The following is a 17,214-nucleotide window of genomic DNA, read 5'->3' as shown; positions in this document are numbered from 1 at the left end:
ATGACGTAAATCACTAAATTGCTTATTTAAGTAAATAAATGTAACGGTAAAATACTCTGTTTTAAATTAAAATTAAAGGTAAAACATAAAAAAAAAACTTTATATTATGAAAAAAAAAACAACTTAGATTATAGAAAAACATAAATATTCAAATTATAGAAATGTTGAATTCCAATGCTAATGAAAAAAAGGTATATGTTTACTGTTCATAAGTAGTTAAATAAAGTGTAGAACAAGCAAAAGTATGAGAAAAATCTTTAAAATATTGATTCAAAAATTACATGGTTTTACTATTTTAACATAAACATCAGCAACTAAATTGATTTCTATGTACTATAAGAAAATATATATAATTTAACTAGTTTTACCGAAAACTCTATTTAGCATACTTTAAGTATTTAGAGTTACTGTCCAAAGTAAGTTAACTAAGTATAAGACTATTTTAAAGAATTTCGTTGATTTTCTTGATATTTTTGTTTTTAAAAGCTTTACAAAACAAATTGAAATTACTTTTTTTCAAATACATTTTAATCATTTTATAGAAAAAATTTAAAAAAATTAATGTTAGTCAAAGTCTCATTCAAAACATAGAAATTACTATAAAAAAAATTGTTTTATAACACTTCATAACTTAAATAAAAGTTCATTTAGAGTTAAGAATAAAAAAATTGCAGTTAATATTGATAACTATAGACAAATTGTAAAATATACTTCAACTAAGATATAGATAATTTGAAACTTGAAAAATTTCAGTTTAAATAATTAGCCTGCATTAACAATATTAATCAACGTTTCGATCAAAACACTACTTACAAACTCGTAATTTAAAAAAACTTATAATTCGGAGTTGATTAACTGATTAAAAGTTATCTTTGTGGAGTTTCTTTATTCAAAAATTTAATTGATTAACCTCAACAAACTAAATAAACTTAAAAAAATTTATCAATTCAACTTAAAACAAATCTACAGATATTAGCTGGATTAGATTTAGAAAAAAAAAAGTATTTTCTAAAAGTAACTAATCAAAAGTTAAAACCATTTAATAGATTTAAACAGTTAAACTATTTCAACAACTTAAGTTTGTGGTTTAACCAGAACTTATTTTAGTCTTTAGTAAAAAATTCTCATAAATTTAAATTTTTTCCTTTGCTATTCATAACAACTTTGATTAACTTTTTTATACAACTTAGAAAAAACAACATTTACATTAATGAATTAGATCAAAAAAAAAATTTACTTAATAAAATTTATAAATTTTGAAAATAGTATGGATTTAGCAAAAACTATTATCACTACTAACAAAAAATATTTACAAACCCATAATACTTTACAACAGTTTATAAATATTGATCAAAAATATATTATAATTAAAAAAATAGTTTAATTCTTATTTAATTTACAGCAACAAGATTTATCGAATATTTGTCCCCACAACCGACGATTCTACTTTAAATAACTCTGTCTACTTATGTACTAATTTATTTCACAACACTCACACTCACAAATGTTTGCAAATTTAATATTTCATGTTTTTAAGATGCATAAATTATTGACCAATTTGTTAAATTTATTAAGACGTAACATTTCTGCACAACTCAATTTAATTTTCATTTTAAAAACTTGCCTATTCTTAGAGCTATTTGAGATTAGTGCTTACTTTTACTAAATTTGTATTTTTTGTAGACAATTTTATAATTTTATGTTTTTATCCCGAACTTTGTTTTTAAACCATAAAGTTCGTTTATAGTTACTACCTACATAAACACTATACATAATTATACATGCTTTTTCTGCTTTTTTTCTAATGTGTGTTAATATTTTATATACTCCGTAGATCTGTTCTTAAATTTATTTGAGAGCAGTGAAACGCCGTTAGTCGGAATAAAGTTTTAACACAATAACATCTGTGGTATATATACGCATATTTCAAACTAAATAATAGTAAATCAGATTTAACTTAGCTGTATCTTACATATCAATTAAGTGTATCAAAACAAATTTCACATATATAAATATTGTATTCTTTGGTACACACTTTGGGGATTACATATAATTTATTACACATCAGTTAGTTTATTGACGTTATGCAAAAAAAAACTCTAGATGCTAGAACTATATTTAAAACATTTAGGGTTACTAAAGAGCAAAACTATTTATGTAAACTATATCAATAATAAGATTCACTATTTATTTTCAAAAATATCTGATCGCACAACAAGCATGCTTCTTCTTATAACTTTTGTCAATAACAAAAACCAGCAAACCGTTAAAAAATAAATTTTATTTTACTTATAGTCTAATTGTTTATTTAAACATGAGTCTAACCAGTAGATTGTATAGCTAGCTGTTGCGGCTCAGGCTGAGGTAAAGCACCTTTTAATAATTCGTAGTAGAAATTGTTTTCTTTTTCGACATGCTTTTGAGTTTTTATTCGCATTTTGTACTGAATGTATGATTTAAATCCTAATCCTAACGAGACAAATGGATGGCCCACACTATAAAAATATTTTATTAACAAAAGCCAAAAAATTCAGGATTTTACATGCTACAAATCAACGGGTCTTTTTATTGAGATCCATTACCAAAATTTTTAGTATAACAAAACATCACAACATAAACTAACTTATAAAATTTATTAAACAATTTATAAAATGTTCTACATTTTAAACCTTGATAAAACAGTTAAAATTCAAACAGCTTTGTAAATTTATTTAGCAAAACCGTTTTGTTGTACAGTGAAAAAAAATAATACAAAATTTTGTCAAAAGTAAATTGATAAAAACAAATCTAAATAACGTAAAATTTATTAAATTTTCGATAGTTGTTGCACATATTGTTTGTAAATATTCTATTTATGGTCAAAACAAAATATTTCATATTAAACTGCAAAATTTAAAATTTTATAAAGTAAAGTTTATAAAATTGTTTCCGACACTTTTCGTTATAGTATACGTCCGCAAAATGTAGAGCACGCCTTGAAAAATTTTAATAAAGATCACACGTTTTTATCATTAGATAATTAGTTTAACATAATTCAAATAAAATACTAATCGTCTTAAATATTCTCTTACTAAATGTTATGTGTATTTATTTTTTTTTTATTAAGCTTGATATATATTTTGGTTTTGTAAAACATATAAGTAATACAAATTCAAGTTTATAAACTAGCTTATTAAACAAAGTTTTAAAAAAGTTAACTTGAACTAGATAAAAGTTAATAAATTTTATATAGCAACTTTAGGATAAAAACTAAACCTAAAAGTTGTAAATTAAAATGCTAAATTAAATAATATACAAAACATACTTTTTTATTCTGAAGCTATCGAATAGAATTTATTATTATCTGTAAACGCATGGTAATTAATGTAATTGTAACTCAACAAGTATCAAACGCCTTTTAAATGTATTGCATAGTAAACTTGTAAAAAATCAAAACAACTTGCAGTGATAGGCAACGTAAAAAAAATTGATATTTTTTTCATACAAAATATTGAATAAATGAAACTTAGCTTCCCTTTATATACATGATATAACAGGAAATTACAAACTTTACGCAGATTTTCGACTGAATTGATAAATAAAAATTTCATAAAAAGTTAAAATTTCAACTGAAAATAAATTATAACAAGTCAAAACTAGCCAATTCGTGGATTATTTAGAACTTTTGTATGAAAAAGATAGGACTTTATTTAATTTTAATTTTATTTTTCTACAGTAATCCTATAAAATATAAACTAATACAAAATTTCTTTTATTTAATGGTAAATATTACTTTTAACAGTTTTCTTTAACAATTTTTTTACTAACATATATTTTAGTGTATAAGAAACGACAGCTTTTTGAGTTGTAAAACTTTTATTAGAAATAAACTATCTTTATCAAAAAACTTAAAATATCTTTGTAATTAAAAACAATAATTTGAAAAACATGACAATAAAGTTGATAGCAGTATGTAATACTATATTTTATACCAATTGCATTATTAAAAATTATATATAAAATATCTTATAATACCTATTTTTGTTACTTATGTTAATTTTTCATTTATGTTCAATGTACATTAATAAAATTAATTACTTATATACAAAACTCAATATCATAAATGTATTTAAAAACCAAATACTTACACTTTATAAGTGTGAAAAACTTATATTATTGTACAATATTTGTTTTGTTTTAAATTTCTTAAAAAATATTAATTTTAGTCTGTATAGACCAAATTTCAATTTATTATGTATATTTATTTAACTATTACACCTTGCAAAGCATTTTTGTACGTATTTACTTTTTCAAACTGACAACCTTTTGCTACTCTTTAAGACATGAAGAGCTTTACAGAGTCGTTATTCCATAAGTAATATATAAGACTTTTACATATCTTATGGGCAGCGAAACGTCGTCAGTCTAATAAAGTATTTGCTTGCTAAAACAGTTGTTTTGATTCTCATACACGCTTTGCTCGCTTAGATTTTAAAGTTTAATGCCAAAACACGTTATATTTGTGTTTAAATTTAAAATGATTATAAAAGTATATAAAAAATTTCAAGTATCGAAATATAGATAATAATATTGTGTTACACATAACTTTTAAGACTTATTAAAAACGTGTATAATTATGATCAGTTTTTATCAAAACGTTATACAAATTCACACGTACAGTGAAATTTTATATTTTACAGCTGTTATATAAAGGTATCATATGTTTTATATGATTTATTAATCAGGCTTTAAAATATCTGCTAATATTTGTTTTATAGTTTTACAATAAATTACTACTAGAACTAATTATAAGAATTACTAATTATAAAAACCAAAAATGAGTGACTATTTTTTACAGATCAAGTATTATTAACAAATTACCAGAAAAAAATTAAAATATTTATTTACTTAAAATGCAGCTTTACATACAGTATTGATGCCAATATTAATTCTCCTAAAATTCATCAATCACAAAAATAAATTTACCAAACTAAATGTATTTTATCGACGATTTTTATGATAATTTATGTAATATGAGTGTTCTTTACTGTTATTAAACTACTTTAAATTTTTTGTAGTTTTAGAAAAAAAGTTAAGTTATTATTTAAGTTTCACAAGACGTTTTAATGAAAATAGTTTTACTTTGCTATGTTTTAAAATAAATTAAAGTATCAGTTATCTGAATAAGAATAGAGCATAACGTTAAAACTATTTTAAAATTTAATTAAAACTTTATCATGTTTACTTTTTTATATTTTAATGGCTCAAAAAAACTATGTTATTGAAATAAAAATAACTTTCTGTATATGACAAAAAAGTTTAACAAACTTAAACATTTTAGTTTAAAAAGACTAGAATAAAACAAAAAATTATTAAACAATTAAACTATTACCTCATGAAAACTCGGAGCTAATATCAATGTCCAGAAAACACTTATGACGTTATAATAGTTTTTTTAACTAATCAATACAGCAATCAATGCTATGTGTAATAAATAAATTATATTGAAAATTGCACAGATAATTTATAAACTGTTATTATAATCTATCAAATTTTGCAGCTATTTTTTAAATGATTTTAATTTATTTTTTTCTTTTTAAATACATATATGAGTTGTTTTTACACAATATATAAGAGAAACAATTATTAAAAGTGTTTTACTAATGTAAAAACTCTTTTCCATATCAGTTTAAAATATCATTTTGGATTAGCAATAATAGTTGTTATAATAATGATATTAACTACGGCAATATAAGTATGCTGATTACACATTATCAAGTTTCATGTAAATTTACACTAAATACAAACTAGTCAACTTAATCTGTTATATCATATATTGGACAATTAATAATAGTTGTGTTTACTTACAGACTCTATCACGTTGAGGAATTTTTCGGTTTGAGAAAACTACATTATGAAAATATATAATTTCGAAAACAAAATATACTATAACGTCTAAAAAAAATTATAAATAGTTGTATATACACTTTTTTGATAATAATTAGTCGATTTATTAAAAGCATTAAGTTAAACCAAACTACAAATTTATGAAAGCCGAACAATCTCTAAGACAATTCTAAAACAGCGAAAAAAAACTATAAAACTATTTAAAATTTAACTAGTAGCTTATAAAAACTTCATATTTAATTCAGTATAGAAACTTTTCGGAAACATAACTTTTAAAGAAACAAATCTAAAATTCTAAATTAACTTCAAATTTTATATTCAGTTAACTGTACTTACTTTGAAAACAAGGCCTAAATGTTTTTAAGTAAGTACAAAAAATTTGTTAACTTTCTTATAATAATCAAACATACTGAAATATAATAAAATTCAAGTCAGAAGTGAGCACTACTACTCAACAATAAGTAAGTTCGAGTTAATTAACCAGAACAGCAAAATGTATGTGACAAAAAAAACTTTAAAGAAATAATTTAAAACTTAAACTTGTATGAAATCTTCCTAAGACATAATAAGGGAAAATAGTTAATATACTAACTCAAGTTTCTATAATGTAAAATCATTATTTCTAGGTAATAACTTAAGTCTATTATGAATTAGATTGAAATCGTTTTATGATACCAAATGTTTAAAACTAACCAGTGGGCAGCGAATGGTAGACACAGTTTAACATGCAAGGAATGATTTCGTAAATTTTTTAGTCTTAATACAGTCTCTACATACATGAATATCGTCCATAATAATACTGTTGGTACACATATTCCTCTATCTGTGTTGAAAAAATTCATAAATAAAATATTTAAAGTATTTACATATCTTTTTTAATAGTACAGTTATAAGAATACTATTGGCAAAGATAATTGTGTCTCTTAAGTCTTACTTAATAATCAATTGTAAAAATGTTTAATACAGGATTGCCACTCTTTGAGTCAAAAAAACTGTCCTGAGTGACCAAAAACTGCCTTGAGTGACCTTAAACTGCCACGAGTCATCCTGATTTTTTTAAAACCTTAAAAAGAAATTTTTGCATCTTGCGCAAACTTACACCGCATGTTTACTTTTCTTCTTATTAATTAAAAGGAAGGTTGTATGTGAATGCTTCTGCATTTCACTAAACTTATGAGAAATACTGTTTTTCGAAGATTCAACGTTTAAATCAATTGAGATTTTAAAACAAAACTTGTGGATATTTTTATGTAACTAAGTTAGTTAATTTTATATATAATAGAAAATAGTTTTAATTATTATTTGACATTTTAAATGACTAACTTAAACCTTACCACACAAAGTACTCACTTTTATGCATATTCATTAACTTTAATGTTGACTTCAGTTTTCATTAAACAGTTTAATGTAAACTCAAATCATGATAAATATAAATTTATGATTAAAAAAATACTTCAATGTTATTTCTAAGAACAGTAAAGAACTTGCCACAAGGCTTTCAAAAACAATAAACATCATAATCTTAAACAAAATTGGTTATATAAGATAACAAAATATTGAAACTAGATCAACTAAATCTAATGAACATTTAGAAAAAAATAAGTCTTGAGAAATTTTAAAAGTCTTAAAACTATTCTAAGATTATTATAAAAAATCAAACTGTCTTTACCAGACTTGGTAAAAAGTACTGATTAATGTCAAAAAATCCCCGGCAGTAAAAATTAATTTATTTAAAAATTATTAAATCCTACTGCCGGGGATTTTATAACATTATTCTGTGCTTTTTACCAGATCTGGTCCTGAGTCATTCTGGGCTTGAAAAAAAATCAAAATATTCTTAGCTATCTTGGGTATCTTGAGTGTGTTCAGGGTTGCCACACAAAGTTTTGTAAGTTTAGTCTGAATTTTTAAGATTTTGACCGATTAAGCCTGACATTTATTCTCCTCTTAGGTACTGGTTTTAAGTACACACTTCCAGTTAAATACGCATTATGTGTACGAAAATCTTTATCAAGTACGTATTTTGAGCACACATAGTTTGATAAGTACACATTAAAGTACGCACATCAGTACACATTTTTGAACTAAAATAAAAACTTTCTGTCGGGTTTCTTTTTTATTTAGACTAGTAGTTATTACTTACAAACTTTCTATTCTATTTCTTAACTGAGTAGCTGCTGTGTTCAGAATGTGTGCCTCAGTAAAAGATAACTGTAATAATAAGTTATTGGAGTGCAAAAATAAATAATATAAACTTAATTATAAAAATTTTTGCAATGAACTAGGAATACTTTTTTCTCACTGCTTACCTCTTAGTAAATGACCTCCAAGTGTCACAAATGTGAAGTAAACTACTAGCAAATAATTTTTAATTAAAATACTCAAACTAAATTATAATTAATTCTGCAAAACGAAAAATGGTATTAAAATTTAAACATTTGTAATTAATACGTACTTTTCTACTCTTACTTACTTTACAAACTTAATAATAACTGGAATAAAGTAAATCATACATCTGTTTTATAAAATTCTTTTTCTTATTATTTGTAATGAAATCTTGAAAATACAAAAATAAATAACATGAACTACTTTTACTTATTTTTAAAACTTAAATAACTATGAAAAAATAAAGAGGAAAACCATACCAATAAACTTGTTACATAAAATACTAAACTAAGTGCTTAGTTATAAAGATCTTAAAAACTTACTTAAACAAAAACAGTTTGATTCTAACATTTTGCAAAATAGACTGTTGTGTATATATCAAAGTTTCACTATGGAAGTGTCCTTGCCACACTTACTATCACTTTACTAAAAAGATCAAATACAACAACTACTTGTTCAAATAGGGTAATAGTTCAACATGTTTCTAGGAAAACTTTGCAATTTTAGTCTGACTTTGTAAAGGACTTCCTGTTAATTTTTTATCATTTCAAGGCTTTGGAAATAAGGGAATTTCTTTAATTAGAACTGACAAATTCTGACACTTTGCATTTTAACCTAAAAAAACTGACTTTTGGTTATTTTGACCCAAAAAAAATGACTTAGCCTGACCCGTGGCAACCCTGGTGTTGCAACCATATTAATTAAAATATATTATCAATTGAACAATAACATTTATAATTTAATTGAAACATTTGCTTATTTTTTCATACTTAAAAAAATTATAAGTAAAAACTACATATTTCAAGTAAATAAAAACACAAAAGCAACTATTATTTCAAAAGTTTAGAGGTAAAAAAATACTTGCAAATAAATAAATATTTTTCAAACTAAGTATAAACTTTTTGTCTTATATTTATTAAAATAAAATTACGCTTAAGTTAAAGTTTAAAAACATAATTAACCTTCGTCTATAATATTCTTCTTAATTTGTGTAACAATTGTATTTTATGCACAGTAGTTTAAAAATAAAAGTTTTATATACTAGAAAAATAAGTAAATTTAAAATATACTTGAAATTTTAACTTCGAAAATTATTTTTAAACTTACATGGCTGAATAAAGTTCAAACTAAGCTGACTTTATAAACAATTAATTCAAAAACCAATGAGTCATTTCACTTAAGGCTCTTAAATTAAAGTTACTTATGAATCGAATTGATATGGCAATTTACTAGATTTTAATACGTTATTTAAAATTTACAATAAAAAATTAAAATAATGTTTCCAAATTCTAATCAGTTAAGTTTCTCAACTTAAATATTTTAAAATAAATTAAAACGTACTAAATTTCACTTACTTTAAAACTTTTAGTAAGTATTTTCCACAATGTCAAAAAACTTTTGCAAGTATAGTGTAAATTTTTTTATATATTACTAAAAAGTCACTAACTTTGCAGGGTATATTTAAAACAAGCGTTTTTATTTATTTTTTAACTGTTTTTACATGAAAAAATATTTGGTCACAGCAAATTCTGTCGTATATATTATTAAATACTTTAGTAAATTGTATTTAAAAGAATCAATGTTTCATTAGTAAGAATACAGTAGTGTACAATTTTTAATTAAAATTATTAAAGTACGACTTTAATATTGCTTACTTTATTAAATTAAACAGATAAATTAAATAAGATAATTTCACTATAGAACACTTTATCTGCACAAACTAAAAAGTTTATGCAAATTATAATAAAAAAAAAACTTTTGTTAAAGGTAGGATATCATATTAATGATAATTAATAATTACATAATAATTCAATTAGTGAAAGTAATCTCAGTTTTTGATCAAATAAAATTGCAAAACTAAACATATAAACCACAATACGTAGTTTTTAGTATAAACAAGTAAACAAAAAAGTTACATTTACATACAAAACGTTTATTACTTTAATCTTTTTTTTTTTTGTTATGAGAATACTAAATATAATATAAAGGTAATTCTAAATAATAAACCACAAGTTCATTGGTCGTGCACAGAAATTAAATCCCACGAAGATTCCATTTTAAAAATAGTCTTTAAGAAATAATGTGTGTTTCAGAATATTATAAATATAACTAAATGAACTATTTTTACCTAAACAAATTTTATATATTTATATGTTAATTTTTCAATTTTTTTTTACAAACTGCAAACTAATTTAATTAAAATTAGTAATAATTTATTTCTTTAAAACATTCAAATTAAACCAGTTAGTATTTAAAGATATGGGTAAGGGTATTTTTCTTTTTTATAATACTTTTGAAATTGATACTTTTTGTTTAGTCTTACTGTTATTGTCTGATTAAAAACTATTATCGCAAATTAAAACCTTTGGATGAAACTTAAATGATTCTGTTAATAGTTACCTTAACTGCAAGGTTATAAAGACATATTTATTTTTTTCATAAATTAAACATATTATTTAAAAATCAATCAAAAAGTATAAAGAAAATAACTTTTCTGTAACATTTGTATGTGAATTCAATTTTTTATCAATGTATCATTAAAAAATAAAAAACTTTAATAAATTAATTTATAATTATGATTAGATATTTGAACTATGGATACAAAATAAAAAAAATCTTTAACAAAAAAAAAAATTAATGTCAATTAAGCTTATGTCAATATTACTTTACTTATATAATCTCAATACTTTTTACCATATAAAATTAGTAAGGCAAGACATAAAACAAGAAAAATTACAGATTTAACTATAAGACTAATGTTACTTTCATTTTTGGGTATTACAGGGTGGCCGCCGGTTTTTGAGAAATTTCTTCCAGGTTTTCTGAATTTCTTCTAGGTTTTTCCAATTAAATATTTTTGGGTCTATTTTAAGTTTAAACTTAAGTCTATTTTAAATAGTATCACATCATTGAAAAGATACTGTAAAGCTACTTCACATATGGGTTTTAATAAAAAATCTTTTGATGATGGCAAATTTTTTCTATCTATATGATAGATTTTTCATGTCAAATCAAAATTTTACTACTTAACATGTAAAAATTGTTTCAAATTCCAGGTTTTTCCATGATTCCAGGTTTTGTGGCAACCCTGATAGTAGTAACTATTTAAAAACTACATAACTGTTCATCAATACAAAACTCTTCTATTTTTAATTATTCATTAGAAGCAATTAACAATACATAATAACATTTTTTTCTTACAATTTTGAATTTATATTGGGATTAGAAACACTTTTTAAGTAACTTTCTCATAAAAGACCAAAAAACAATTTTGTACTTACATAGAAAACAGTATCTATTAGTTAAGTAATTTTTCTGGATTTAAAAATACATTTTTTAAATTTAGTACATGTTTGAAAAATTAAAGTTTGTGTATTTCAAGACTAAGAAATTAATCTGATGTAATTACCATTTTGCAATTGATAAACTGTAATTTGAAGCATAAACGATTATAACAAATAAGTTTAAACAAGCAAAAAATGTTTACATAAGTACTTTCAAGGCTTTAAAAAAAATTTTTTAATTACATAGATTTTTAAGATACTTGTATGAGAAGGCAATAACATTGTATTAGAACAATAATATTGAAATTAAAGTTCCAAAGATGTAAAAAAAACATTACATATAATACTTTTTGCAATAAAAAAAAAACTTTGCTGTTTTTAACTGTTTATGCACTTATTTATAAAACTATACGTGACAAAATTGACAAAACAACAAGAATATAACTACATTATTTGTTAAACAGATATGTACGCTGTACATTTGTGTTTTAACTAATATTTAAAAAACTAAGTCTTTCTTAAAATTATTAACTATTATTAACTACAGGGTCAACATCTAACCTGTATGCCAAACATATTGGATCCAAACATATGTAGATGCCATAAAAAATATCCATTGAATTGGTATAAAAAAGAAACAAATTGCGTCAGAAGTTACAGCAACAAAAACAAAGAAAACAGAATATATCTGTGGAAACAATTAGTGGTTATCAAATTTATAAAATTCAACAACATTTAAATAGACTAGCAATTATATACATATGAAATATATTACAATAATTTTTTTTATGTTTAGTGAAAAAAATAAAATGATAATAAACAGCGGGATTTATCAAAAAGTGCATTATAAAAATAGTGTGCTTTTAATAAAATTTTAATAATTTAGAACATTTTTTTACTTGATAGAATACTGTTGATATCTAATAAGTCAATGTTGTTTAAAAACTTATAAAAATTTGTAAAACGTTAAAAAAAATTGATTAAGTATTAATTATTATTTCTTTAATTATGAGAGTTATCTGTATAAAAATAATAAACAACTAACTACTCCTTGACATTTCCAAGTTTCAATACAGCTTTGCATTAGTAGATAGAATGGCCACAAATATTCAAATCTGAACTCAACAATGAAGTCCAATAATAATATACATGCCCAAGCTCCAAAAAACTTCATGTAGACTATTGAACTGTTTAGAAAAAAAAATATTGATAACATTAACTCACAAAACTTAGATAGAAATAGGCAAAAGTTATCAGAGCCTAGATAAGTTGGTGATATAACTTGAATTCGTCTTTGATTATCAACATCACCATAATTAAGATAGCTGTCTTGCTAGTGAACATTGTATCATACCAGAAAATGGTAGCTTTATGGTAAAACATAAAAATGTTTTTTGTAGATAAATTACTACAAGCTGTTTTGTTTATGACCTACTGAAAATTTACAGTATAAACATAACCTGGGTCTTAGTCTACCAAAAGATTCAGGTCTGATGATAAAGGTCTAGTTGCTTACAAAATTAAGCAATATAATGCAACTCAAAAATGTAAAAAAATATGTTTTAAAGATTTAAAATAATGTATTAGTTATTTTAAAGTTAAAATCTAAACTAATCTGTTGCAAAGAATTTATAAAGTTAAATATTTAAATTTCTTAAATATAAGCAACAAAATAGATTTACAACATACTTTTTTTTTTAATATTGCAAGGAAAATTTTCTGGAAATTTGATGTATTTATTTCAACAAACATAGGAGAAGATATATTTTTAGTAAGTTTTAATTGTTTAGTATTTTATTTTTCCCCTTCGATAGGATCATATTGTACTCTTCAACTTTAACAGGTTATATCTTAAAACCCAGTTTGAATATCATAAAACTTTAAAAAGCAACATATAGCTTACTTAAAAGTTTCAAAATTAAGATAATTATTTTCAAAATGTTTATTAACCCTCAATATTCTCTTAATTATACATTCAAGGTTGCCACTCGTTTTTTCAAAAACTTTTCAGGTTTTCAAAATTTTTTCCACCAGGTTTTTAAAAGTACAGACTTTTGGGTCTATTTTTATTTTAAAGTTAAGTTTAAGGTAAGAAACTGTGTTAAATAGTATAAAAACATTGAAAAGATACTATAAAGCTACTTTAAATGTGTTTTTTAAAAGAAACAAATTTTGATGATGACAATAAATTTTTATCTATACGATAGATTTTTTGAGCTAAATCTATCGTATAGATAAAAATTTATTGTCATCATCAAAATTTGTTCAAAACCCCAGGTTTTTTCAGTTTTTTTTAGTTTCTCAAATTCCAGGTTTTTTGAGTTTTTTTTTTGCCTAGATTGTCAAATTCCAGGTAAATTGGCAACCATGTATATTACGCATAAATGTTTTAAAATGTTTGTTTAAGAAACTTACTTAAAACTTCTACATTGATTTTCCATTATAAGCTAAAAGTTAATGAACATTTTCTAACTGATTCTATTTTAATTGTCTTTATCTTTATTATCTTACATTATCTTTGATCATTGATTAAAACAAAATACTAAAACTAAATTATGGTAGGCAAAATATAGAAAATTCAAGTGAAATTTCAGCTTTATTTAGCAAAAAATTTAAACATTATCAAAAATAAATCTATGTATTTTTTAACTCAAAGAAAAATCATTGAGTCATATGGAGATTTTTAATTCTAAAACAGTTCAAGTTAGCCTGATTGAATTAATAGAGTGATAGCCCTAATTAAGGTGACAAAGTATATTTCATACTTTTAGTAAACAAAGGTTTTAATTAAATTCAATCCCATATTTTCAAAAATATTTCAAATTATAATTTTATAGGAAGTTCAAAAAATTTGCAATATAACAGAAAGCCAGGAATAAACTCTATTAATATAGTAAAACAAAAACTGCTAACTATACTATTTTTTACATTTAATATCACTATGAAAAGTTTTGAAAAGCTTTCTCATGATACTAATTTTTATTATAAAACATATATAAAACAACTCTTTTTCTAAATTTGAAACATTTGTTTAATACTTTTACTTATCTCTCCTCAGAATAAAATGGCTAAAAACTATAAGTATAATAATTATCTCAGTTGTGTATAAAAGATTGGAAACTTTTATTTTAACAAAAATAGTACCAAAAGAGCCTAATGTAAATATCTGTGTAAAATTTTAAATTTTGTATTTAGTAGTTCTTTACCGACTTAAAGTTTAATATTTTACTTTTTAATTCAGTTTTATATAATTTTTTTATAATCTTAGTTATTTATTTTTGACTAATTCTATCTTAAACTTAATTTTTAAACTGTAAAGAATGACTTAATTTAAAATTAGTATCTTAAAACAGGTTATTTATTTTGGACCTTTTATGTTATAACTATTTTTTATTAAATATCTCAAAAAATTTAAACTGGAGTAAATTTCTATTATATTATCTAGTTTTTAGCAACTTCATTCTGAAGAGAGCTAACAAAAATATTAAAATAATTTAATGTTATCAAAATGTATTATTTATTTGTTAAAGTTTTATCAAAGATTTATGCGTGAAAAGTTATAAAATTTTAAAAACTAAACACATAAATTGACTTACAAGCAATGCAATTAATTTAAATTTTGAAATATTTCAAATTAATAAAAACATAACAACTTAATGTTTTAAAAATATGTTTAAAAGACCTTCCAAAAAATGTGTCTGCGAATTTAGATTTTTTCATAGCTTGTTTCCTAGGAGGTTTTCCAGCTTCTATATTTCCAGTTCTTCGCCTCATATTTTACTTAAAAATGCTAAACTAGAAAATCTCTAATTTATAAACTTATAGTAATTATAAATTTTAAAACAATATGATCCAATATTTTACTCGGTAGTTTTTACTAAATAAAATACCAAAAGTAACAGAACAATTATATAACTGAAGATTTAAAACAGTATCTAAAAATTAATGTTATATTCAAAATAAAGAGATCTTTTAACTCTTCAAAGCTGGCTCCTATCATACTCCATAGTTATTTTTTTTTCATAGTTTTATCATTATAAAACATTAGTCACCAACTTTAAACTTAAAAATACCCTTACAACTATTTAAAAAACTTTATCTTTTTAAAAGTGTAAGTATAGTAAAGTTAGTAAATTTAAATTTCATTGAAAACTTAAAAACACATCTTGGGTGCACTACTATAAAAAATCAGACAATTCAAATTCTTAAATTCTTTTTAAGAGCTATAAATCCAGAAAGAATATATATCTTTAAAAATAAATATGAAGGTTTTATTAATATCTACAAGCTATTTTTTGATACAAAATTTTAAATATTTGTTGGGATATGGCTTAAATAAGTTTTAGCAAATAATATTTTTTTATAATCTTCAAAAACATTATAAATTTTGCAAAAAATAAAAAATGCCTAGTAATTTTAATAAGATCTACAAACAAACTTTTTAAATTTTTTAATATATAACACTTTTTGGATATGGTCTCTTAAATATTTCTATAAGAATTTGAATTGTCTGAATTTGAACTGTCATGTAACCATACATCTTGATATCTGTCTTATATAATTAGTTTTTTTGCAACTTGATCTTATTTAGTACATTTTTAACTAAGCTACACGTTTCATTTTACAGACTTAAAAACTAGAAACAATTTTTGAGATATAGCTGTTAAAGTTGGGAGTAAAATAAGTTCCATATGGGAAGAGAATACTAAAACGGTAAATAAATAGAAATCACTAAAAACCTATCTCATACTACATTTTTTGAAAATATCTCAAACTTTCAAAAATATTTTATACAATATTAAAAAAAATTGACTTAACAAAATTTTAAATAATTAAAAAAAAAATTGACCATAAAAAAAACCTTCACTTTTTTTGAAAAAAAAAGTTTTTTTAGTTTTATTTGTTGAAAAATGTTAAAACTCCTACAACAGATTTCTAATAGTGTAAGGAACATTTTTTGAATACTTGAGCTTTTTATCTCAAAAACCGTAGGAGAAGATAGATTTTTAGTGATTTCTTTTTATTAGTGGTATGATTTTTTCCTTCTATAAAGAACTAATTGGCCTCTCTGACTTTAACCGACTATATCTCAAAAATTATGTCTAATTTTAAAATCTGTAAAACGCAACTTATAACTTAGTTAAAACTCTACAAAATAAGACCAAGTTGTGAAAAAATTCAATCACACATATGGCCAAAAAACAATCCTTATATCAATAGCTTACAACATGTAGTATAAATGTAAGCACATACAATATGAACATAATTAACAAATTGTATTGTGTGTAAATCATTCAAGTATGACTGTAACTACAATAAGCAATGAGTTATGAGAATTTTTAGACAAATTAAATAAACTTTAAATACTAAATGTATGTAAATGTACATGTTTAACATTAAAAACAGTAGTTATAAAATAACTGTTACATATAAGATTAAGTAACTTTTAAACTGCTTAAAGCTAACTCCTTGTTTTGCTAAGTTTTGTGTATAATTCTACCACTTTTAAAATGTAACTCATAAACTACAAACTAAAAAAAAACCTTAAAAATTGTTAAACAAACTATATGTTTTTAAAAGTATAATAAGTCTAAGGTTTTTGATTCTAAATTTGATTGAAAATTTAAGACATAAAATGCTTTAAACACATGCTGATTGT

General features: G+C 22.7%; 1 protein-coding gene across 1 annotated transcript in view; it reads right to left on the bottom strand.

Annotated features, from left to right (window-relative positions):
- The window catches only part of LOC145849837 (macoilin-1-like), a 51,946-nt gene extending 36,585 nt beyond the window's left edge, over positions 1–15,361 (bottom strand). The window contains exons 1-5 of the mRNA XM_082954914.1: positions 15,238–15,361; positions 12,601–12,742; positions 12,117–12,243; positions 6,580–6,709; positions 2,326–2,495 (exon numbers count right to left, since the gene is read on the bottom strand). Coding sequence (XP_082811040.1) covers positions 2,326–2,495; positions 6,580–6,709; positions 12,117–12,243; positions 12,601–12,742; positions 15,238–15,329 — 661 coding nt within the window. The 5' untranslated portion in view covers positions 15,330–15,361. The remainder of the gene's footprint in view (positions 1–2,325; positions 2,496–6,579; positions 6,710–12,116; positions 12,244–12,600; positions 12,743–15,237) is intronic.
- Positions 15,362–17,214: the final 1,853 nt, after the last annotated feature.

The sequence above is a fragment of the Thalia democratica genome, chromosome 2 (assembly GCF_965202585.1).
Source record: "Thalia democratica chromosome 2, ktThaDemo2.hap1.1, whole genome shotgun sequence".
Classification (NCBI taxonomy): Eukaryota; Metazoa; Chordata; class Thaliacea; order Salpida; family Salpidae; genus Thalia; species Thalia democratica.
This window is presented reverse-complemented; position numbering and strand designations above follow the sequence as displayed.